Here is a 24,691-nt window from a genome sequence, read left to right on the forward strand (position 1 = left end):
AATACTATGAAGAAGGGTGAAGCGTCCCAATTAAAACTTTTACACAGTGGGCAGACCGAGCCAGGTATTTTATCACTTAATAGTTTAAGAACAGTCTGATAAGTGTTTTTATATATAGCCAATTAAAAAAACAGGTATTATTAATTTAAGAACCATGAATAAGGAGATGCTGATTTAACATTACTGAACAAAACTTCCATGGAGACACTGGGTAGGTACGGTAGGTAGATGACCAGTTGTTAGGCCTGGTATTAAATAGCACCAGAGCAAGTAGATACGTTTATTCTCCAATGGCAACTAAGCGTTCAGTGGCTTTGCAAACTGGCTAAACTTCATTACTAAACTCAGGAGAAAAAAAATATACAACAAAAATATTGATAAGAAGTGGAACAGTATATCGAGATTACATTCTTTTTCATAATAGTAAGTTTCCCCAATCCAGCAATGAATGCATGTATGTATGATACTTTTATTTTTTTATTTTATGTCCTGTTTTTTTAAAAAAATTATCTAAGTTTGCCAGGCAGGAATCACCTATGAACTCCCAGAGGTTTTATTATTTTCATAACAATGTCCCAAACTCTATAGAGTAAATATTCATGAAGTAAATATCTTATAAGAAATTAGTCATAAAGAAAATAAAGTTAAATATTTTAATACTAGACAGTGAAATTATATAATTCAAAGTCCCTGTTGGCATGTGGAATTACATTAAATGTTGTAGGAATCTAGGTTATTTCTAGGATAATATGCAAATCACTGAGGTAGAGAATTTAGTTTCTTTTTTTAAGTGAAAGGTTAAACTTTTTGATGTTCTAATAAAGTTAGAATAATATAATAACGTTAGGAATAATATAACTTTATTCTATTCCTTTAAGTAGAATTTAAATGGAAATCCTTTTAATGATGTTGGCTGTTACCCAAGACCTTCATTTTTGAAGACACCAAGGTTAGGAAGTTGTTAGGTTGGACATTTTATAATTTTGACTGGAATTTGTAAGAGGCTAGACACTTGGAGGAAATGTACACACTTCCTTCATTGATCAACCTCCTCAACCTGACCTCGGCAATAGTTTTGGCTGCAGTTGTTTCTATGAGAAGCGTTCTTCACTTAAAAAAAAGCACTGCTACGCAAAAAGCCTTCAGCATAACCAATTTGCTCAGCTGGGTTCTATTAACACTACCCATTCATTTGCTCAGATTTTTTTGAGTACTTGTATCGATAAGAATAAAACAGTGTTCTCATGTCTAGTCTGGACCAACAGTACACGTACTATAACTAGTGTTATGAAGACAATACAACAAGAGTCACAGGCCGAATGGGGAGGAGTGAGGAGCGTTACAGTGAGACGGAGTGGGCAGGAAAGGCCTCTGTGGTAAAGAGCCATGAGCTGGGACCAGAATGAAGAGGAGCCAGACATCCAAAGACCTTGCGTTGAGGGAAGAGGGTGTATGTACTTCCAAGCAGAAGGGATAAGCCCTGCAAAGACGCCAAGTCAGGGACGAGCTTGGTGTATCTGAGGGACTAGAAGACCCGTGTGCCTGCAACACAGTGAGTGAAGAAATGCACAGTAATACAGGATTTAACCCCAAGAGAGAGCCTTTCTCCTCCATTTGATGTCCACAGTTACTTTAGTTCTGGCCTGCATAAAGTATCTGTTCCCGCTGCTTATATTATTACAATAGCCTGTACAAGTTATTCACTACCTCAGGTAGATTTCCCCTCATTTTCAGTTTCGGTAATTCCTATTTCTCCTTTAAAACTCAGTGCAATAATTACCTCCTCAGAAAAACTTTTCAACCCATCTCTCCTGAATGAGTTGGGTGCCCTCCCAACATTCCTAAGTAGCATCTGCACACCCCTTTTCAGCATTTACCCAAATCAGCTGTCACTGTTTCTCTACTTTCCCTCTGTATCATGAACTCCTTCTGATCACAGAATGTTTTTTACTTCCGCACTCGCCTGGCCTTAGTTAGTTATCCCAGAGTGCTGGTTAAATATACCATGTCTGTCTGAAAAAAGCCCAACCATTGTTAATATAGACAGAAGAGTTTTTTTAATCTATAACAGTAAAGTACACAGCCCTTAAAACTACTGAAAACTCTGATAAAAACTGGTAACACTTTAAATATGTTATGTAGAAAAAAATACCAAACTGAATATGCTCTAAGAATATAATCAAGTGAAAGTGGATTCCCGAAGTCACTGAAAAAAGACTCAGGGAAAACGAACAAATTAAAACAAATGTTTCAGAATGGTGAAATTGCAGGCAATCTGCTTCTCCTGTGAGGATTTTAATAAATGACATCACTTCTTTACAAACCTAGATACTTCAAAAACAACTCAGAGAATAAGATATTAATGGTGGTAAAATGAGATTAATGCAATAATTGTGGTTAAATTATACGTTTTTAAAAGAATACGATTTTTCTCTGAAATTCTATTAAAGTACTTTGCCAATTTCTAATGACATCTCCGTATCTGTCGTTACACAAGTACTGCTAAAATGTACTTTATGCTGGAGAATTTTCTGCTTCCCGGGCCACTCAGGAATAACGATATAAATTAAGTTATTTGACACGCACATATACTAAGTGCTGCTCTCTGCAGCAGCGCCCAAGACGCCTCATCGCCCGCCATTTAAATCCCCCCACCCCCTTCAGGCAGCACGCTCCCTCTACTACGTTTTCTCTTCTTGTCATCTACTTCTCCTACTTCGATGTTTCATGTCAGGACCTGAAACTTATCTTAATCCTAGGACTTTTGGTTCTGTGGCCAAAAAAAGGTTTTCAGAAGACTGTATCTGGACCATACAATCACACGATAATGCCTTTAGCGTTTGAAAAATAAAGTTATCTCCTGTACTGTAATAAATTCACGTGAAAACAAAAACTTTCTTACAAAATTGTCCCCTTTTCATTCTTAGTATCTCCGACGCCAATAGCTCTGTCTTTTATACCATTAGTACTATGGAGGTCTTCCTTATTTAAAGTAAAAACAAAAATCTGCCTTACTCTTCCTGTGAAACATAGTTGCTACTTATCGCTAATGCTGAATTCATTGAATACATGTTCTAAACAGGTATTTTCTGTTCCTTTCTTTTAATGCCCCTACATCCAGGATCATGTCTGAAGTGATGGTAATAAAGTACTCATAAAAATTAATTCTCCCTCGCTGGTGTGGCTCAATGGGTTGAACACCAGCCCACAAACCAAAAAGTGGCTGGTTGGATTCCCAGTCGGGGTACATGCCTGGGTTGCAGGCCAGGTCCCCCATTTGGGAGTGTATGAAAGGCAACCAGTCAATGTTCTCTCGCACATCAGTGTTTTTAATCCCTCTCTTTATCTTGCCCTAATTCTTTCTAAAAAATAAACAAAATCACCCTGGCTGGTGTAGCTCAGTGGATTGAGCACAGGCCTGTGAACCAGAGGATCGTGGTTTGGTTCCCAGTCAGGGCACATGCCTGGGTTGCAGGCCAGTTCCCAGCAGGGGATGCACGAGAGGCAACCATACATTGATATTTCCCTCTCCTTCCCTTCCCCTCTAAAGATAAATAAATAAAATGTTTAAAAAATAAAAAATAAACAAAATCTTCAAAAATTATCCTCCCTACAACATACAAGGTTTGGTCTGTCCAGAAGGTATCCAGCCATGTAATACGAAAAAGACACATTTATTGAAGAAGATACAAGATACACGAAACATTGTACATGGGACAATGATACCTCAGTACCCTTCCAAGTAGGCACCTTGGGACCTCACACAGTTCTCCCAATTACCATCAGCTGCCCTGTCTTACTTTCCTGAATTTCATCAACAGTCTGAAATGTCTTCCCTTTCAAAGGTGATTTTAGTTTTGGGAAAAACCAGAAGTCAGAGGGTGCCAAATCTGGGCTGTAGGGGGACTGAGTCACCATGGTGATTTGATGTTTTGCCAAAAAGCTCTGTAAGAGACATGATGCAGGACAGTGTGCACTGTCATGATGAAGCTGCCAATCACCAGTTGCCCATAGCTGCAGCCTTTTGAATCATCTAAATAGTTTCCATGGAGAAATGTGCAATCTTATCACAAAATCTGATGCAGATTCAGCTTGCTCTATTCACTCAGCCATTTTTTAATGCAACAGCCACACAGTGCACACGCTCACTCAGTGGCATCTTCTGCCCCCACTGACTAATACAGTGAAGTCATCACTGTTCACACATGTGCATCCTAGTCCGCTCCCCTCGGCTGCCAGGCTACATCGATGTGGGAAGAACTGTTCTCATTATACTAACAATGGCTGGACTTTTCCCAGAGAGATCCTGTACACCTCCTATTCTTCCTTCTGTTACCATCCCAATCAATCTTTCTGTAGCAGTGCTGAACCCACTCTCTATAAACACTGCAAGGACATGATGCTCTTCGTTTCCTTTTCCCCACCCCTGGTCAAAATCTGCTTGTCCTCCTTTCCACCTCTTTCTTTTGGCAGATTTCACGGAAAAATGCCAGTGCTGGGAGCCTTGGCTCAAGAGAGTTCTGAACTACCAGGAACCACTGTGTATGTGCTCATTTTTCTTACTCTCAGGCAACGTCACCTCCATTCAAGCAATCACCACTGGCTGAGTGCATTATCTGGGCTCAGTAGACTTTTATTTTCAAACACAGTTAACAAGTGAAACTTGCCAAAGTTCTCAAAATAGGTTTTTATGTCCAGTAGACTTAATTAAATATGTGACATCCGTTTTAATTAGCAGTAATGAGTTAAAAACTAATATAGGGGAAAGCTGAAAAAACAGAGTGATCCTGGCACTTTAAACTGAGACGCGGCCCGGACTAGACTCAGTGAACAGTGGGTCCTCAGGCACTGAATGAGGCGTTCTCACATCAGAAGGCCGCCCGCAGTCTGATAGTCTTAGATCTCCAGTCATGTGAATTATATCACAAATGTGTGACAGAATTTCAAGTCAAGTTATCTTAAAATAAAAAAAAGTGAATTATAACTTACCCTAACTAATTAAGTATCAGGTTTGAAGACTAAAACTGGGAGAAAATGTTCTGGTTTTGAGAGACTGAAAATAAGATAAATCTGGAAGGATCTTAAGTATGTCTCTGAAGCTACTGATAACTTCCAACTACCAGAGTAATATTAACATGAAAACAGTGAAGGTTACCTGATGAGGTATTTGAAATTTTAAGAGTCTGAAAACTCAAAATGGTGTTTGCCCATTGGGTCAATTAATATAAATCTTGTGGATTTTTCCTCACAAGTGTTAAGATCAAGTACCATGAACCAATGAGATACCATAAAATGTCATCTAGACTTCATCAATTTATAATTAAATTTGTAGACTAGAAGTGCTGTATGAAGTCTTCGAGTCCTCTGAGTAGCTAGGGTCACTTGCATTAAGTTATCCAGCCTGTTAAAGGCATAGATTGATCTCTCAGCTCACATTTGTGGAATTACTTATATTGAGTATGATTTAATTAATGTTAACTTTAAGATCAGATAAACTAGGAAATTTTAAAGCTACTCCTGTACTCAGCAAACTGAGTGACTTGTGAATTGTTAGGACAGTTCTATCCTAGCCCACACTACTTGAGAAAATGTTCAGGGTACCAATTAAGAACTCCAGCTCTGGAGACAACCTGGGCTCAAATTCCAGCTCTGTGACTTCTTAGGGCAAGATAATTTAACTTAAGCTCTCTGTAACTCAGTATCTATATGAAGACAATAAAAGTACCCATTCTACAGTGCTGTTATGAGACTTAGGAAAAGACAATGCATTCAAATTGCATAGCAGAATACCTGGCATACAGTAAGCAAATAATGGATGTTCACTTCCCCCACTAATATTTTTTCTTCTTAGTGTTTGGAAATCAAGCCATCTAAGTAAGTGTCTTGAGTTCAAGACATAGATACTATTTTTGTGTCAAGAAAGGATACAAGAATTGTTTAGACAATACAAAAGGAAACTGCTCTTGTTTCTGAAAGCAGGCATACTGTCTAAATGAGTTTTTCTTCTTGTTGCCATGGCTTAGCAAGAATTGGGATGAAAGAGAGAAAATAAATATGAAATATCTGCTGACTTTAATACCCTGGTAGCGAGAGAACACAGGCGAGTGAAGATTCCGTGCATGCCAAAAGGAGGACACTGGCTGATGTAAAGACATTACTAACCTGTCCAAAACACGGTTCTCAGTGGTCAACATATCTGTGAAGGAACTGGAGAAAAGTTTCTTCATCTGTAGTTTTTTAGCAGGTAATTTAGCAAAGCAATTGTTGCTGAGGGAGCTGAGGGTACAAGTATGATCTCGGGGACTGGTGGTTAATGTGAACAGAGAGTAGGTTTCATTAAAAAGAAAGTGCAGAGCGGGTAAAGGCACAGACTTAATTAAACCTGGGCTCTCCAGCTTATGAGCTGTACAACCCTGGGCGAGTTACTCACCCTCTCTGCTTCAGTGCTCTCAACTGGTAAGACACAGGTATTAATACCTGCCTCATAGGACTGTTGCTAAGATTAAATAAATTAATACGTACGTACACAGCTCTTAGAACACTGTAAGTACAGCATGTTAAACAGATGTTGTTATTAAGGAACAATTTACAGCAAAGAAAAAAACTACAATAGTGAGCATGTGTTCTGGGGCAAAAACACTCTTTGTGCAGAAGGCTGCTCTGGGCTTCAGAAAGTTAGGATTCTTTCATTAGAAACCAAGACCCAGGAACAGTCAAGAAAACTCAGGGGTACCAAGTTTGCAGGTGTTATTAAAGCAGACCTAGATATTTCAGAACCAGAATATCACAAATGTACCCTGTGCTTTTATTACAGTCTGTGTTTATTCGTGTTTTTTAAAAGATTTTATTTTTAGAGAGGGGTGAGGGAGGGAGGAAGAGAGGGAAAGAAACATCAATGTGTGAGAGAAACATCGGTCAGTTGCCTCTTCCACACCCACAGCCTTGTGCTCTGACCCTTGACCTGCCCAGGAATGGAACAGGTGATCTTTGGTTTTGCAGGAAAATGCCCGACCAACTGAACCACACTAGTCAAGGCTTCATATTCTTATATAGGTAATCCACCTCAGCTGTTAGTTAACATATAAAATTCAAACTTAACAAATCACCTTATATCCTAAACCACTGGAAAATACACTCTGGCACCAGAGACGGTGGGGGGAAAATACAAAAACCCTAGAATTTTCCTTAAAGATAAAGTTAAATATATATATATATATATATATATATATATTGCATGTGCATATATAGTTAAAGTTAAATATATATATATATATATATATATATATATATTGCATGTGCATATCATGGTATGGTACAGCCCTCATTTCTGCATGTGCTACAAACTAAAAAAGCTTTTCAGATTTTTTTTAAAAGAAAGAACTCTTTAAAAAATATCTTATTTGCCCTGGCTGGTATAGCTCAGTGGATTGAGCACGGGCCTGAGAACCATACAATCGCGGTTCGATTCCCAGTCAGGGCACATGCCTGGGTTGCAGGCCAGTTCCCAACAAGGGACGCACAAGAGGTAACCATACATTGATATTTCTCTCCCTCTATCCTTCCCTTTCCCTCTAAAGGTAAATAAATAAAATCTTTATAAAAAGGATTTTATTTATTTATTTTTAGAGGTGGGGAGGGAGGGAGGGAGAGAGGTGGGGAGAGAGAGACAGAAACATCAATGTATGGTTACCTCGCACATGTCCCCTACTGGGGACCTGGCCTGCAACCCATGCATGTGCCCTAGGCTGGGAATCGAACCAGTGGCCCTTTGGTTCATAGGCCAGCACTCAATCCACTGAGCCACACCAGCCAGGGAGCTTTCTAGATTTGTAAATAGTTGAAAAATACACAAAAGAATAGTATTTCATGGCACATGAAAATTAAATGAAATTCAAATCCCAGTGTCTGTAAGTAAAGTTTTATCGGAACACAGTTGCGTGCCTTCATTTATGAATTGTCTATGGCTGCTGTTGGGCTACAACGGCAGAGCTGAATAGCTGCAACAGGGACCCATATGGCCTGGAAAGCCTAAAATATTTACCCTCTGGCTCCACACAGAAAAGGTTCGCCATAGCAGGTGTTATGATGAAAAGAGGTATCTCAGTCATGACTCTCTAAAGTGACTAAATTACCAAACTGAATTATGATAATGCATACTTTCAGGTTCCCTAACAGAGAGGCTTCCCCGCAAACTACTGATTCTTTAATGATGGTCTGTTCCTTGAGAGAAACTAACTCCTCCAACGATCTGCAGAACTGCAGAACTGCAAGGCTGTCAATGGGGCACCTATCTGAAAACTTGAACCCGCGCAGGGCTGCATCCTGTAGAAAAGCTGGCCCTGCCTACAACTTCTTATGCAGTCTACTACTGAAAACAAAGCGGAGAAGCAGAGAAGAAGAGGAACTGGAGTTGAATCAAACACCTACAATGTGCCAAACACATTATATTTCTTTTAGTTCTTCACAACAATAGTATGAAGATGGAATTACTGTTCTTATTTAATTGAGGTAAGGAAAGAGGGTCATAGAGGTCAAACAACTTGCTGAAAATAATACAGAAAGTGGAAGAACTGGCATTTGAACCCAAGTCTGACAATCAAAAGCCTAAGTTATTTCTACTAATCAGGGGCTTTTGAACATTATGATTATGACTCATCATAAGCAATGCATTTTACTTCTTATTACAATATATAGATACATACATGTACAAAACTAAAGTTTCATGAACCAATACTTACCCTTAAAATATACAGTGCACTCTGCTATTTCCTATTGTAATCTATAAGTTAAAAATCAGTGGTCACAACCAACAAAATTATTCTCACAGCACTCTAACAGATCACCATTACCTGATGTCTAAAAATCAAAAACAAAAATCGCTGCCCTAAATCACAGTACTTCTCAATCCAGGGAAGAGTATCTGTGAGGTTCTCTCACTAGCACAAAGTCTGGTCAACCCTGCCATTCACAGACCTGCTTTCAGATGCAAAATCAGAGAATAACTAACTACATTTTAGAGGTTTGTTCGAGGTTATCAAATGCTATTTTGAAACTAACATGTGACACAGCTGATTTAAATAGTATGTTCCAAGTGGTTTATAAAATTTTGTTTAATCATGTAACAACTCTGTGAGGTAGACACTGTTGTTCTCATCTTCCAGAAGAAGAGACAGACACAGAAAGCTCAGTCGCTCTGCCCAATATTGCACAACGGAGTAAAGAGCTGAGGCAGGATTCAGACCCAGGTGGTCCGGCTTCAGCGCTCACTCTCTTAATCACTCTGCCCCAGCAGCAAACGTGCAGGACTTGACACCTGAGTCACACCCATTTTTCAAGGCAACACTTCAACAGAACTGACTTAACATTTACATTCTGACTTTTTTAAAGGAACAGGCATTTAAAGAATACTGCCATTATCTTTAATAATAGTGCTATTAAAAAGCTATATTGATGATATTGTCATGATCCCTATGTCTGATCTCTCCTGGTATAATATACATTTTATTTTATTAGAAAATAGAAGTTACACATCTTGATTCGATTTTGTGGTCAGAGTTGACCTGTGCCTCAAAGTTACACTATGCTCTTATCATTACCAGGTAACAGCTAATTCTTTATGGCTGTGTTTTTCTACACACCAGCCCATCATGTTCTTCCTCCATTCAGTAACACTACGCTAGGCACTGGACAATTAGAAGTGAGACAGTACGTCCCATACTTTCAGTGAGCTGAGGATATACTTTAAACAATTTCATTATTAATGACAAGTTAAGTTCTAGAAAAGAAACAAAGCATGCTCTGAGAATATACTACTGGGGGACCCAACCTAGTCAATGCAGGTATAAAGGACATCCTTAAAGTAGTGACATTTATGCTGAGCTATAAAGGATGAGAGGCAATCTTGCCTAGGTAAAGAGAAGAAAATGCAGAAAAATCTGAGGAGGGAAGGATGGCTCTTCTAATAAACTCAGGTGATTTGTCAACAGGAACAGAACACCTGTTGGCCTCTGCCCAAGACACCTGCTAGAGACAGGAAAAAGGTGAGGGCTGTCTAGCTTAATTTACCTGCTGTAGGTGGGAGGGGCTAGTTCTCAATGTTGGCTACACATCAGAATTCTAGGGAACTATGTCCCTTAAGGAAAGGGATGATGGAGTGAGAAAAAGAACCCATTCAATTTATGAATGCGCTACCCCAGGTGGGGCATAAAATGGGAAGCTAGAGAAGACTGCTACAAGAAAGGAATCCTATTGATCTATTTTACAGAATCTACAAATGCATACAAAACAGTGAGACTGTTTTTCATTTCTGAGCCTATGAAAGGAAAAGTATTGCTGCTATTCTATAAGAAAACCAGAACTCATAAATATTATCATCATATAGAAGTGGAAATGGGAACAAAAAGAGGGGAAAAATCTTCCCTGGATTTTTGCCTTTATTACCAATCGGTATGTTAAAATGAACACATAATTCAAAAGATAATTAGGACTGTTTAAATCTTTAGACAATTCATTTTATACTGTATTATAAGTACTGAGTTTTTTGTTTCATACCCCAGTCCCTGTTTTGGGGGTTTCTTTGGGGTTTTTTGCTGCCATGCTTTTACTATTTACATTCCTTTGCCATTGGGCAACTATAGCAAGTAAAAAAAAATGCTAGTAGTAGGTTTCCTAGTAAAATAAGGACAATCATTTATAGGAAGTTTATTATGTACCAGGCACTGTGTGAAATGTTTGAAATACATAATTATCTCAATTCATCACAACCACCTTTGACCTATTATCGTATTCCTGTCATCAATGAGGAAACTGAAGCACAAAGAAGTCAAATAACTGCCAAAGGTCACAGGGTAAGGGATCCCTAGCCAATTAAACCAATGCTATTACTCTTGGAGTCCATTCTACCTGTTGCCTGAACACCGTCTATCTGATGGATCCCAGAGGAAGACTAAAGAGGATCAAGGGGGGGAAATATAAATCATAATGACTCTTCAGTCTAGTATCTTTTGCCAAATGAGAACAGGGTTGAGTTAACTGAGATTTGAAGAGTAGATTAAAAAGGGAAGCAGGCCAGTTATAGTAACCAGTGGTTATAATTTGGTATACAAAAAAAAATATGCCAGCTGCATAAACTTGAGTGTGCATCCTGTAGGTCTAGTAAAGCACAGACTGCTGGGCTCCACCACCAGACAGAGCTTCTGATTCCCTAGGTCTGGTGTAGAGTCCAAGGACCCGCACTCTAATTCAAGTTCTTAGCCAGTGCTGCTACCCAGGAACCACAATCTGAGACCCCTGGGCTACGCACACTACGTAAGTCCACTCTCTTACATAGCCGTCGTAAACAGAACCACACACTTTCCTGGGAAACTAGAATATAAACTCTAAAAGAACGCCTTTAGAGTTTAAAGAGATGTGGAATTTAAAAAGGAAACATTAAGAAATTTTAAAAATGTGTTTCCTAAATTCTATCTTAAGTACAACATTTAGTGTACACAGAAATATATGTAAGATATATAAAATGTAAAAACCATGTAATTCTGATATCTAATTAATAAAGGCAATCAATATCTTCAAATATAATTAACTCCCTTTAATATTAAACTGTATTTACTTTTGGTATTGCCAAATATTCTTATGAGAATAATTTTTTATGAATACATGTCAAATTTCATAATCAACATATATAAGTATAAATAGGTTAATTTTAAAATAACTTTTTCTTCATTGCTACTTCACAATTTTTACTAGCAAATGAACTCTATGTTAACTGAAGACTAATCTAACAGAGTGTATAAAGCTTGATAAGAAAGTAATTCAAACATTCCAGGATATATAGCAAAACTGATAAATACAGAGAGAACTTAGAAGTATTTTATCCTAAATTTACCAATTTTAGTTATTTTTTTAATTAAAGCATAAAATTTAAGACTGGGCTAGACCTTTTTAAAGTAGGCCTTCAAAAATAATGATAGAATAGCCTTCAGTGCTATTTGAGCAGTTACATACAACGAATATTGGCAATGAAGTAAAATCTTACCCAGATCTAGTCGTTTTGAATTCCACCTTGAGGATAGGTTTGCATGGTTCTGGCTTCTTCCCATCCTTTAACTGCTTTCCTAAAATATATTTTCCTGCATTAAATTCTAAAATTCTAAGTTACTCTAAATTCTTACATTGATAGTTTATAAAATGAAAGTGAAATATAATGAAACCCACCATGAAACAATAAAAGTGATTCTGATAGAAGTAGTTAATACAAAATATTTAAAATAATGGAGTAAAATTACTTCTTGAAATTCAGTGCTGAAAAGCAAATAAAAAGGATAACTTTGTAACATTTATGCAATACAATTTTAGTAAGATAAATTGATAGTCTTCTCAATATTCTTAATTGCAGATGAGCAAAATAAAATTTTAATTCTGTAAATGAATTCATGTTTTAACACAGGTAAATTTGAAAAAGAAACCATAAATTAGATTTTTACCCAAGTGTGACAGGCTACAAAATTAAACCCCATGCTAATAAATTCATTTATATTTATTCTACCAAAGTAAAATTGATCCATTGTAATATCTAGAAGGCTGCTAAAATACACCAACCTCTATAAAATGTGTCAGGGACTCATATGTCAAAAATATTAGGTTATTTTAAAATGTTTGTTGATTTCTGTTATTTCTATATGTTCACTGTAGAAACAACTCTGAAAAATGTAAAGAAAATAAGACATCTATGCCCACTTGTTAGAGATTAATCAACTTACACATTATTTTCTTTAGATCCCAAACATACACCTCTAGTCCCCACACTGGTCTTCCCTCCCAGTTTCCCCATTCTCATAGTACCTGTCTCTTTCTAACACACTTTACACTGTTTGTTCGCCTCACCAACAAGAATGCACATCCCGTGAAAGCAAAGGTTTTTAAGTGTGTCTGTGTTTTCTGCTGATGTGTACCTGGTGACAAACATTGTTTGGCACACAGTGGGTGCTCAATAACTACTTAATGAGTGAATAATAAATAATTTCTCCTTTGAATTAATTCCTAAAAAAGGGACATCTGGGTAGAATTGCAACCCAAAAAGACTGAACCAATTTATACTTCCATCAGCAATGTTAAGAATTTTGCCACACCTTACCCCCAAACTATTTTTTTCCTAATTTGATGGGTGGAATGGTTATCTTATTTTAATTTGTATTTTTTATTCGCTAAATATTCTTAGGCTTACTGGTCATATGTATTTCTTCTTTCAAAAATAGCTTATACCCTTTACTCATGCTTGTATGTAACCTTCTCTATATTTAAAAATAAATGTAATATTCAAAGCTCTTTAACACTGTATCTGATATTTTCCCTAGTATCATTGGTGATTAAATTCTTTGCAATTTTTAAACACTGAACATTTTAAAATGTACACACTTAAATAATCAAGTCTATCAGTCTTGTCATGTTTTTAAGAAAACTTAAAATCCTGAAATGTCAATTCTTCCAAAATTAACTTACAAATTTAATGTATAGAATCCCAATGTATTAGAATCCCAATAGCTTTTCTTGGACTTGAATAAAATGACCTTAAAGTTCACGTTGTGGAATTAATGCCTATGAATAGCTAAGAAAATTAGGAAATGAGATTAACTTCCAAAATGACACAGCAAGGATCTTGGTGAAGTCGCTTTCCCACAAAAAAAGAAATAACAAAACAAGTTAAACACTTCAAAACGCTGGAAATCAATGAAAGCCACAATACCCAAAAGGAGAGGAACACTGTCTACCCAGTAAAAACAACTACATTTCCAGACAAGAAGACCGGAATATTTTGCTGGAGGGCTATTCCCACTCCCTTCACTCCCAGCTCATGTCCGGGTAGAGGTAAGAAAAGGTATGAGTCAACAGAGGGGACTGAAATTTTTTTTGCAGTTCTATAAAAACCAGTTTCCCTAGAGCACAATCAATACTTGGTCCCAATCTGTAGATCCCTGGAAAACTATATTCTCCAGGTGTTGCGGTAATTTCACTTGAGACAGACATCAGCTCAGGTAGGCAAAAGGCCCTGCCCCTCGGGCATCCCAGAAATAATAGTGATCTGCTGGCAATATCTAGCTGCCTAAGGCTGTGGTTTCAGTTGCAACAAGTAAGAGTCTGGGCAGGAACTTAAAACAAAACCCTGAAGAACTAGTCATACTCCTGGGGATCTAAGAGGCTGCACACATGTGCAAGGCTGTGTACATGACCAGGAAAGACCTGGGAAAGGAGGTCAAGACCCCAGTCACTCATCTCTGGAAGACTTGGAGACCTTGAGCAAGCAGGAAGTTAAAAAAACTAAATGGCAGAAAGTTCAATGATCTATGTAATACCTACTGCTGGAAGGAACACTGAAAAAGTGGTACTCATACATGAAAGTAGAAATGGGAAGGGTACAGCCTTCTTTGGAAGCAGTTTGGGAACGTTTATTAAAACAGAAGGACAAAAGAACCAATTCCTGTGAAATATGCACAGGATGGTAACGGCAGCATAATTAGTAGTGATCAAGAACTGAAAACAGAGTGAATGCCCATTAATTTGGAATTGCTGAATAAATTGTGAAAACCTGTTAAAACAATCGCTACTTCAAGGCCATTAAAATGAAGGAATTAGGCTATGCCAGATATGGTAGATTTTTCCCAAAGTACAGTGGATTGAGAACAGCAAGATGCTAGGGGACCACTTCTTTGCCTCTTTATAGGGAACTGGCTGTGCAGTGGAATCCTGAACCTCTGCCATCCCAATATGTAAGATCCAAGAGGGGACTAGGGGTGCAGGTAAGTAAAACACCAGAATAAGGTACTGGAAAGGACTGCTAGGGGAGAAGATTAGATGGTTGAAGTGGAAGAAGGAACTGAGGAAAACAGAAACTTATGGGAGGAAAGGAGGTTTAAGTCTGGAAAGTCTTCCCTCAGGCTGTACAAGGAACAAGTAAGAATTTCAACCTCTATTTCCATCTGTTCAGAGACACAAGACCTTTCATAGTAAAGCACATGGATGTTTGCTCTGAAGAAGGCCAGCATCAGACTTTATCTTCTACCACCCAAAGCTCTAATGGGAATATGAGATTGTTGTAATTTGAAATTACAGATGCAAATTTTACATTTATTTAACAATTAGTTATATATATCAATGAAGTAAAACAATGATTCAGATATAACTCAATTTAACTTATTTCAATATTCACCAGTAATCTTTCAATGACTAGAAAATTTTTAAAGAATGACATCAAGTATTACATTTTCTGGGCCCTTTTTAAGTTTGAGATTATATATATCTTGCATAAAACCTGGCTAGGTACAATATTCTTACTTTTTTTTTTTTTTGAAAGGGAGAAAAACATCACTGTGTGGTTGCCTCTCACATGCCCCCAACTGGGGACCTGGCCTGCAATCCAGGCATGTGCCCTGACTAGGTATCAAACCAGTGACCCTTTGGTTCGCAGCCCATGCTCAATCCACTGAGCCACACCAGCCAGGGCAATATTCTTAACTTCTGTCATGCTCAAAAACTTTTGATATTCCTGTATTTAAACTTATAACAAAGTTTGAAGCAGTCTAATTTTTATTTCTTTATAAGTGAACTTTTTTCCCACCCCCTGCTAGAATACTAACAGGGTAGTTTCATTATCTCTAAATCAAAATGTTGCAGATTTACAGTGATCTTTCTTCATTAATCTTGCTTGGAAGTTTGTCATTTTGATCTGCATACTGTTTTTTTTTAACTGAGATTTTACAAATCATTTCACCCATTATTGCTTATGTTCCAGAAAGGTTAATTTATTTACCAGTAACCCAAGATTAAGCATTCTCTAAATAAAGTTTAGTAAGGCACTAGCTAAGATTTTATTTAAAGGATGTTCACAAGGTCACCAAATTTCACCACCAGGTGCTATCCGTGCTTGTTCTTTCAACTACTTGTGAATTACCTTGGTAAATTGTTTAAAGTTCAGGTTAATTATAAAACTTCACTTGACAAATCACAGAAACCTCCACATCACATCCAATTTCTTCTTGTCTCTTACTGTGCTCTGCATCCCACTGTCATAAACCACCCGGCCACAATGAGTTAATGGGTCCAAGTCCTATTGATTCGAATTCCAAAACTTTTTTCATATATATCCAGTTCTTCCTATTTGCTGTCACAAAGGAACTCTCCATTATTTATTATTTACTAATGCAATGGCGCCCTAACTGGCCCCCATTCTGCCCCCAGCTCACCAGACACACTACCATGTTTCTCATGGTAAATCATTTACAAGGTAGGTACCCATCATGAAAGTCAAAATCTTTACCATATTATGATGTATATTCATGCCTTGGTATGAGTTTCTGTCTTTGTGCCCATAGGAAGTTTAAACTCTGGTTATATTAAACTATTTGTAGTTTTCTAAGAACACTGTGTTTTTGATGGTGTCTTTGTACCTTCTGACTAAAATGACTTATGTTCTTTTTTTTTTTGTCTCATAACACCCCACTCATCCTTTATGATCAAGTTCATATAACCTGAATTTGTGAATTCAGCACTTATCATAATGTAATATAGTTGTCAGTTCATAGATCATTTTCATTCACTGGACTGTGAGTTCTTCAAGGGCAGTATAGATCCAGTATTGAAATTCTGGTACATAGAAGGTGATCAATAAACATCTGCTGAATGAATCGATGATGATGTATTAAAACCAAGTGAGGAACATTGACAAACACAAGTGCTTCCTAAGTTTTTAACTTGGCCTTTAGAATGTAGAACACATTTTCTAACAGATACAGCTGTGCTTGGTGGTTATGTTCTTAGTCTGAAGCTGGACGTCCAGTCTGGGGGCCACCACTCACACGTGACTGCCAAGCACTTGAAGTGTAGCTAGTCCAAGGGAAGATGTGTTTTAGGTATAAAATGTACACTGGAGTTCAAAGAGTACAAAAAAAGAATGTAAAATACTTCAATTTTATATGCTGATTACATGTTAAAATGACAATCTTTTACATGTTTTGGGTTAAATAAAATTTATTATTAATATTAATTTCACCTGTTTGTTTTTACTATTATTACTAGTAAATTTAAAAATTATACATACAGCTCACATTATATTTCTACGGAACAGTGATGTTCTAAGAAATACATGATTCAAATTGGAGAATCACACTGTTCACAATACTAGTCTGAAATGAAGAGCATATTCTTTCCTTACGAATGTAACAGAGATAATTTACAACTGGACTGGATACACACAACATACATTCGATTCTGACTCTTGGTTAAAGGCAGTGGGATTTATGATGTGCTTGTTCAATGTCCAAAACTTCCCAAACTTCCCTGGTGATCCCAGTGTAGTAACTTCATGGAAGGTTGGCGACTGGCTTAACTGACCTGGAGAGACCGGATTATCCGAAATAGTTTAGGACTGTATAAGTGCTAAACTTATAGCACTTATTGCACCTCCTTAACTGTTAAGGAGGTGCAACTACATTCAGCCCTGTGAAGGCCACCGTGAGGCTGACGTGGCCCCCGGGAAAAGTGAGTTGGATGCCCCTGGATCATTCCAAGGGCCTCCTGAGAGTTTCTCTTTGCCTTCCTAGAAGTCAGATCTTGTGTTTGGAGCGAGGGATCTCGGCACAATCCATGTGAGCATGTAAGTACTCACGGGAGCTTGCATATGGGGCGTCTGTTAGAACGCTTGCCTGCAATCTCTTTCTCCTGCCAGACCACATCCTTCGCCTTTAAATGAAAGTCTTCTTTTGAGCATACTCTGTGGAGTCTGGTAGGTCCTTTCAAATATACAAACTGGGGTAAATTTTACAATGAATTATATAAGGCACTAAAATATGGTTTTATTATTTACTGAATTTTTATGCTTTGGGTGATTCTTAAAGGAGTTTAATAGGATCATTTGTAAGTCACATCCTTAAATTATTAAAATGAGTTTTATTTATGTAAACTTTGATTTTATTTTTCCTTCAGCAACACTTAACAAAAGTTCCCCGATCATGGTTTATTCCTTAATACATGTATTGATTATACTGATGAAAAAGCTCTGTAAACTACATTTTAAAATCTCATTACATGTAGTGGACACCTATTAATTTTTACCATCTAACATCTCCATTTTCTTTGAGAATCAAATCTACTCTGCAACACAGCACACACGTGCACATTTACAGGGCAGTCTCTGGGGGACCTTGGGCCAGCAACTCACTTAACCACGATGACTGCATGTGAGCCATGCCAGAACTATCAAATTTCCTCCCTCCTAAACAATGGATGCCCATCTGTCGCAGGAGGGAAACAGAAGCAGAGCTTGCCTTCTAGACTCTGCACACATAAATCCAGATTTACAACCCACCAATATGGGACCAAATCTGGCTTAATTTCCTCATATGCACCATGCTTTATACCTCATTCAATCCTGCCATTTTGCATATGATAAAACTAAGTCCCAGAGAACAGTAATTATCTCCACAAGTTTTTAAATATAAAGTGAAACTAGAATTGTCCAGGTTGTCTGCTTGCCAGAAAATGTTCTTTGATAATCATAAAAAACTAGATTAAAGGGAGCTATCATTTTTATTATTTGTTCTGGTTAATAAAAATCATGTTGAGCAATTTCAGACACAGAAATGGAGACTTTCAGAAAAAATAATACTATCTCTACCATTCTGATACATACAGTAAAATTACCCTACATCACAAAGTTCTTAAATAAATTCAAAGTATTATTTTTTACTGGTCATTTTACCATCACTATCTAAGTAACTGCTATGTCCCTCAGAATAAGAGTCTACCATCAACAACTTTAGCAGCGAAGGGTGTCATTCAAGGCTAATGGCTGAACCGAACTAGCGGATCTGGAGAACTGTCTCATAATTCAGTTACAGTCCCAGCACTGGGCCACCATTTCTCTAAGTTATTTTATGGAACACTAGAGAACCACAAGATGTTCTGTGAATAAAAGATACTAAAGTCAGATAAGTCTGGGAAAAGCCACATAAAATAAATGCATTAAATATGCAAACCAATATAAATAATAAATATTTAAAAAATTAGTGTTTGTGAAATACGTTTTGGAGAATACCATAACATTTCCAGATTTATATTTTCTGTAATCACATACACAGTGCATCACAATTTCCAGGTACTTTCCCTCCAAGCGGCACTGCTATGTTCAGATGAGAACGCTGAGGTTCAGAAGTTAAGTGACTCCCCGAAGTCACAGAGCTGGAAAGTATGGAGTCAGTGCTCACCCACAAGGCTACTGGCTTCAAAACTCCAAGCCAGGCCGGTGTAGCACTGTGTTTTCTAAACAGATTCCTCAGGACACCTTAAGGTATCTTTAACACTAAACATCAGACTGGTAGGAATCTCAAAGTACAATCAGTTCCTGGTCAGCAAGGTAACTCTTACAAATGTTTTTAAGAATAAAATACTTAGCCATTAAATGGATTTAAATACGAAAAAAACCCAACCTGGACAAAATTTTTATGGTAAATTACTTTAAAAGTCTAGTACTTTTAAAGTAATTTACCATAACTGTTTGTTAGAAAGTAAGGACAAGAAACAACATTTTAATTATTGAAGAAAATAACTTAATTCAGTAATAGTAATGAGGGAAAAAACTTAAATTTTGATTGATCAAATCAAATGTTTAGCATACTAAAAATTATATACAACAAATATGGCATATCTATTACTTTATTATGGTATAAAACATTTTTGTACTTTAATGTAAGAAAATGCATTAGTTTTGCCATGGAACTCAGCTATCGACATAAATTTAACTTTGGTAGGTTACCTAGCACTAGCAAAAAACAGTAAACATTCTTACTATTGGAAATATTTCACAGTCCATAAATGAAAAACCTTCTGGTCCTCTACATTTTTGACTGCTGTACTATATACAACAAAGGCCATCCCACCTTTTAAGACCTGCCACAGAAAAAGTTTTCTTTACTTACATTTTGTTTGGATTCTAATGTTGAAAAATATTCAATAAATATTATCTTATTTATCTAAAAATAATTTTAGCTAGTGACTCTTTTTTGCTAAGATACTATAAACTCTATAGAAACTTATTTACGTCACCCCTAAAAGTTGGCTCTCAAAGAGGTAAATTCTCAGTATAAAAATAGGATGAAGATTAAAGAGGAAGTCTCCATTTGGCAACCATCACCATAATAATTGATTCGGCCAAGAAACATCATCAGATACTAAAATCAGAGGGTAAAGTTTGATGAGGAATAGTATGTTTATTGGCCCAAAGTATTCTTTCAAATTAAAGTACTTACTGATTACAAATACAAATAAAAAGTACTTATTAATTTCAAAGGGATAAACAATACTGTTGCAATGGAGACCTAGTAGATAGAAGCTTAATCAAAAGTTCGTACCAATGCAGGACAAATCAAATACAAGTTCCACTTGAAAGGATTCAGAAAGGACACATCAATCCTTCTGGGATAGTCCTGCCCAAACTGTGCAACCTAAACCTGATCATGATGGATGTCAGACAAACCAAAGTGAGTTACATTTCATACAATAACTGGCCTATAATATTCAAAGTCTGTCAGTTATGAAAGTCAAGAAAAGGCTCAAAAACTCTTCCAGACTGAAGAAAACTGAAGAAACATGACAACTAAGTCTAATTTACATATAGACTCTTTTGTTTTTGATAAAAGGCAAAAGGCAGTGATAAAGGAGAATGTCCTTGTGTGTAAGAAAGAGATACTGGAATATTTTAGGGTGAATGAGGAGTAGTTTGACAACTTCCTCTCAAATGATTCAAAAAATATTTTTGTATAATACCAAAAAAATAGATAAGCTTAAAACTGAAAAACTAATACTAAGTATTTTTACCATTTTCAATACCAGTTTAATTTTCTTCTAGATTTAACAGGTTTCTAAACTAATCATCTACTTTTTTGGTTTTATGGATTTTATTAGGTTGCAGTGGGTGGGATTGGGATCCTAAGATTTATGAGAATTCTCAGGGGTACTACCAAGATAGGGGACCTAGGCAGTAAGAGAAGGAAGAAAAAACTGTATTAAGGAAAAATGGAACCTACTACCATAAGGGCTATCCCCTAGACACATGCACAAATAGATGTGCAGCAAATTTAAAATACACACTTTTGCAGAAAGATGCCTGTTGCCACAAAGCAGTGGTGAAGTATATCACAATACTGGGCTTCAAGAATTGTTATTTTTAGCAGAAAACAGACAAGCCTAAAAGCCCATACTGCCACAGATAGATAAAATAAGATTTAAATTTTATTGTTTTATTTCTACATTGCAATATTTCAGAATGTACTGTTTTTTTTAAAAGTAGGCATTCATATTTTAAAGCAAACAATGAAATATTAGCAATAGCTATAAGGATATTCAACATACTGCCATTTTAAAGAACAGTTTCATTAAGGTGACTTCCCTGATTTTGCTGGGTAAGAACTTTTTAAAGTGAGTTTGTAGAATGCAGATTAATAAAGACACACAAATTCCTGGGCTCCACTCAAAACTCACAAAAGGACTTCACAACCTGTTTTTAACAAATTCTCTAATAAAAGCTTCTTTTATGTTTTATAAATACTACTTGTGCAAAAAAGAGTTAACATAGCTGGCCCGAGACTATTTCTAGAAAGGTGGGCTTGAAAATTTAGCCCATGGTTGGCATCTGGTAAGTTGGCTTTGAGACTGCAGAGTGGCTCACTGCGCCTAAGCTGTCTGTTCTGCACAAACAATATGGTTTACGATGAACCCTCCTTGTGGGTGTCCAGAATTCTGCTGAGTGCTGAAGCAGAAGGTGCCTACCAACGGCCTCCCTAAAACTCTGGACCAAGGAACCTGGGTGAGCCTCACTGGGAGACGACATTTCAGACATGTGGCACTGACTCACTGCTAGGGGAATTAGCGTGTCCTGTGTGAGCCCACTGGGAGAGGGCTCTTGGATGCTTGGGCATGGTCCCCCCCATTTCAACCCCACACACCTTTTCCATTTACTGATTTTGCTTTGCACTATTTTGCTGAGTCCTCTGAGTTTTCCTAGTGAATTATCAAACCTGGGGTAATTGGAGGTTCTTCAACACTAATGTATAAAATTCCTTCTGCAGAATTCCAAGTATTTAAAAAAAACTATTATATATTCATTAGCAACTTACAAATTGATAACTTTAAGATGACTGAAGCTGAAAGTCAGTTCTATAGTACTCACAAAGTTATTTACTTTTGAACTACCAGTGAAACAATATTCAAAAGATAATTTAACATTCATTTTCTCAAAGTTCAAAGTTGCTATTTCAACTGCAAATATAATTTGAGATTCTATTACATGATTATTAGATTTTATTCTATATAATTATTTTTAATGCCATCCAAACTAGAGATTCATCCTTATCCCCCTACAACCCCTCCCCCCCAGAAAAACAAACCCATATGCATAGACAAAACAGTTTACTGTCCTTCACAACTTAGGTAGTGACACATTCTTACCATGTGGAGTGATTGTCTGCACAGGTTTAGCAGGGGACCTCACATTCCATATAGTCAAAGTGCCATCTGAATGACTACAAATAAATTGTTTTCCTTCATGATGCCAAGCCACAGAGTGAATAGCCTATAAAAGGGGGGTGACAAAAAGTCCATTTTTAAAACAAAAGCTTATTTAAACACGAAGCTGTTCGTTATTGATATTGTAATTAATTTTCATATAACTTTTTATCTCCCAAACAGAAAACAATATGGTAACCTTACATTCCCATAATAATTTAGGTCTCCTGCAATACAACAAGGATTTAATTTAGCACTGCCACTATTTTAATTCTTTTTACATAAGTTACTCCCTAAACCAGCCTAAGAAGATATAATAGTGATACATGCATTTGCATATGTATGTGTGTATAAAATTATAAGTTCAGGAAAATTAAATGTATTCTTATTCTTTCTTAGAATAAACGGCACCTAAATCAAATACCATGTAAGTAATTACAAAAACCAATATTCCATGTAAAAAGTAGGTGCTTTGATATAAGACAAATTTTTAAAATTCACTAATGTATACAATGAACAGTGTATACAAATTCCAAATGTATACTTGGGATTAAGATCAATTAAAAATAACTCAGGTTGGCCTTCAAAACATGTTATGCATTTCTCATAATAAGTAGAGAAACAATTTTTAAAATCTGAAGAGACCCTCACTTGACTAGAAATTTATTTTATATATTTAAGTCACTTAAAAATGACCTGAAAATATTTTTATATAACCCAATATGTTACCCTTCATTCTTTGTTCTAATATTTAATTTTCTGTCTGTAAAAAACATTTTTAATCACTCTCCTAGGTTCTTTAAATTACCTCTTAACCCAGGCTGATACATTTCCAGTTCTTAATAGCCAAATGACTTCAAAAGCTGCCCTACTAAGAGTGTCAGAACTGTGGAGTACAGCACAAAAAACATGTACCCAATTAAAACTTATCAGTTCTACTCATGTGCAAAGTCAACAGTTACTATGATCTAATTCATGTCCATTCATTTGGGTCCCTTAATGCTTATAAATTTCAGTTAAATAAAATAATTTTATATTATGGATCAGATTTAAAAACTAAAATGACAATGGATAAAGCCAATAAGAATTTTCCAAATACCAATATTTAACACAACGTTTTAGGTTCAAAGTATCTCTAAAAAATTCTAAATGAAATCTTAAAACAGTAATAGATTTTTCCAAGTTACATATGACATTCCACAAACTCAATCTTAAAATAAGCAATCCCTTATAGATAAAGCATTTCTGCAAAATATTAGCAGTGCTAAGAAGCTTATTCACAAAGCCATTTAAATCTATTTTTTAAAGTGGTAAGGGAAATACAAGAGCAGTCTACAAGTATTGTCTGCTACCTATAAATAAAAAGAGTCTAGTCTTATATATAAAAATATGTACATTTTCATAAATACATATTACATATAAATGGAAAACCAGTACTTCTAATTTGCCAAAGAAAACAATATATATCTATTTAAATGCATCTTTTATTTAAGATACTAAATTATTAAACAGTCCAAAAATAAGCACTAATTTACAATTATTCAGGATAACAGGAAAATATTATAGAAAACACCCTACTAAAGAAATAAACAAAATGAACTTTACACACAATGAACATGAACAAGTTTTTTCTATTATTCCTGCAATTTTCTAAATACAAATTCAACTTGGTAGATCTCATTGTTTCTAATACTCTTGCTCTAATGCTATTATATGTAATACTATATATGTTACATACGTATGTACATATAGCCTATATAAGTACTTATAAGATCCTTATATAGCATATACATATTATATGTATAGATATAATACAACTAAAAAATGGGCAAAGGACTTGAACAGACACTTCTCCAAAGAGGATACACAGAGGGCCTAGACACATATGAAAGGATGCTCAGCATTACTGTCCATCAAAGAGATGCAAATTAAAACCACAACGAGACCACTTCACACCAGTCAGAATGGCCATCATCAGCAAATCAACACACAACAAGTCCTGGTGAGGATGGGGAGAAAGGGGAGCCCTAGTGCACTGTCGGTAGGAATGCAGACTGGTGCAGCCACTATGGAAAACAGGACGGAATTTCCTCAAAAAACTAAAAATGGAACTGCCTTTTGACCCAGCAATTCCACTGCTGGG

General features: G+C 36.4%; 1 protein-coding gene across 4 annotated transcripts in view; it reads right to left on the minus strand.

Moving 5' to 3' along the window:
* STXBP5 (syntaxin binding protein 5) overlaps positions 1-24,691 on the minus strand; it is a 131,692-nt gene that overhangs the window by 57,572 nt on the left and 49,429 nt on the right. For all 4 annotated transcript variants that reach the window (XM_037034862.1, XM_037034861.1, XM_037034860.1 and 1 more), the window contains exons 8-9: positions 22,492-22,615; positions 12,035-12,113 (exon numbers count right to left, since the gene is read on the minus strand). In XM_037034862.1, the coding sequence (XP_036890757.1) occupies positions 12,035-12,113; positions 22,492-22,615 (203 nt within the window). The remainder of the gene's footprint in view (positions 1-12,034; positions 12,114-22,491; positions 22,616-24,691) is intronic.

Source organism: Sturnira hondurensis, unplaced genomic scaffold (assembly GCF_014824575.4).
Source record: "Sturnira hondurensis isolate 20B ecotype Veracruz unplaced genomic scaffold, ASM1482457v3 Scaffold0022201, whole genome shotgun sequence".
Classification (NCBI taxonomy): domain Eukaryota; kingdom Metazoa; phylum Chordata; class Mammalia; order Chiroptera; family Phyllostomidae; genus Sturnira; species Sturnira hondurensis.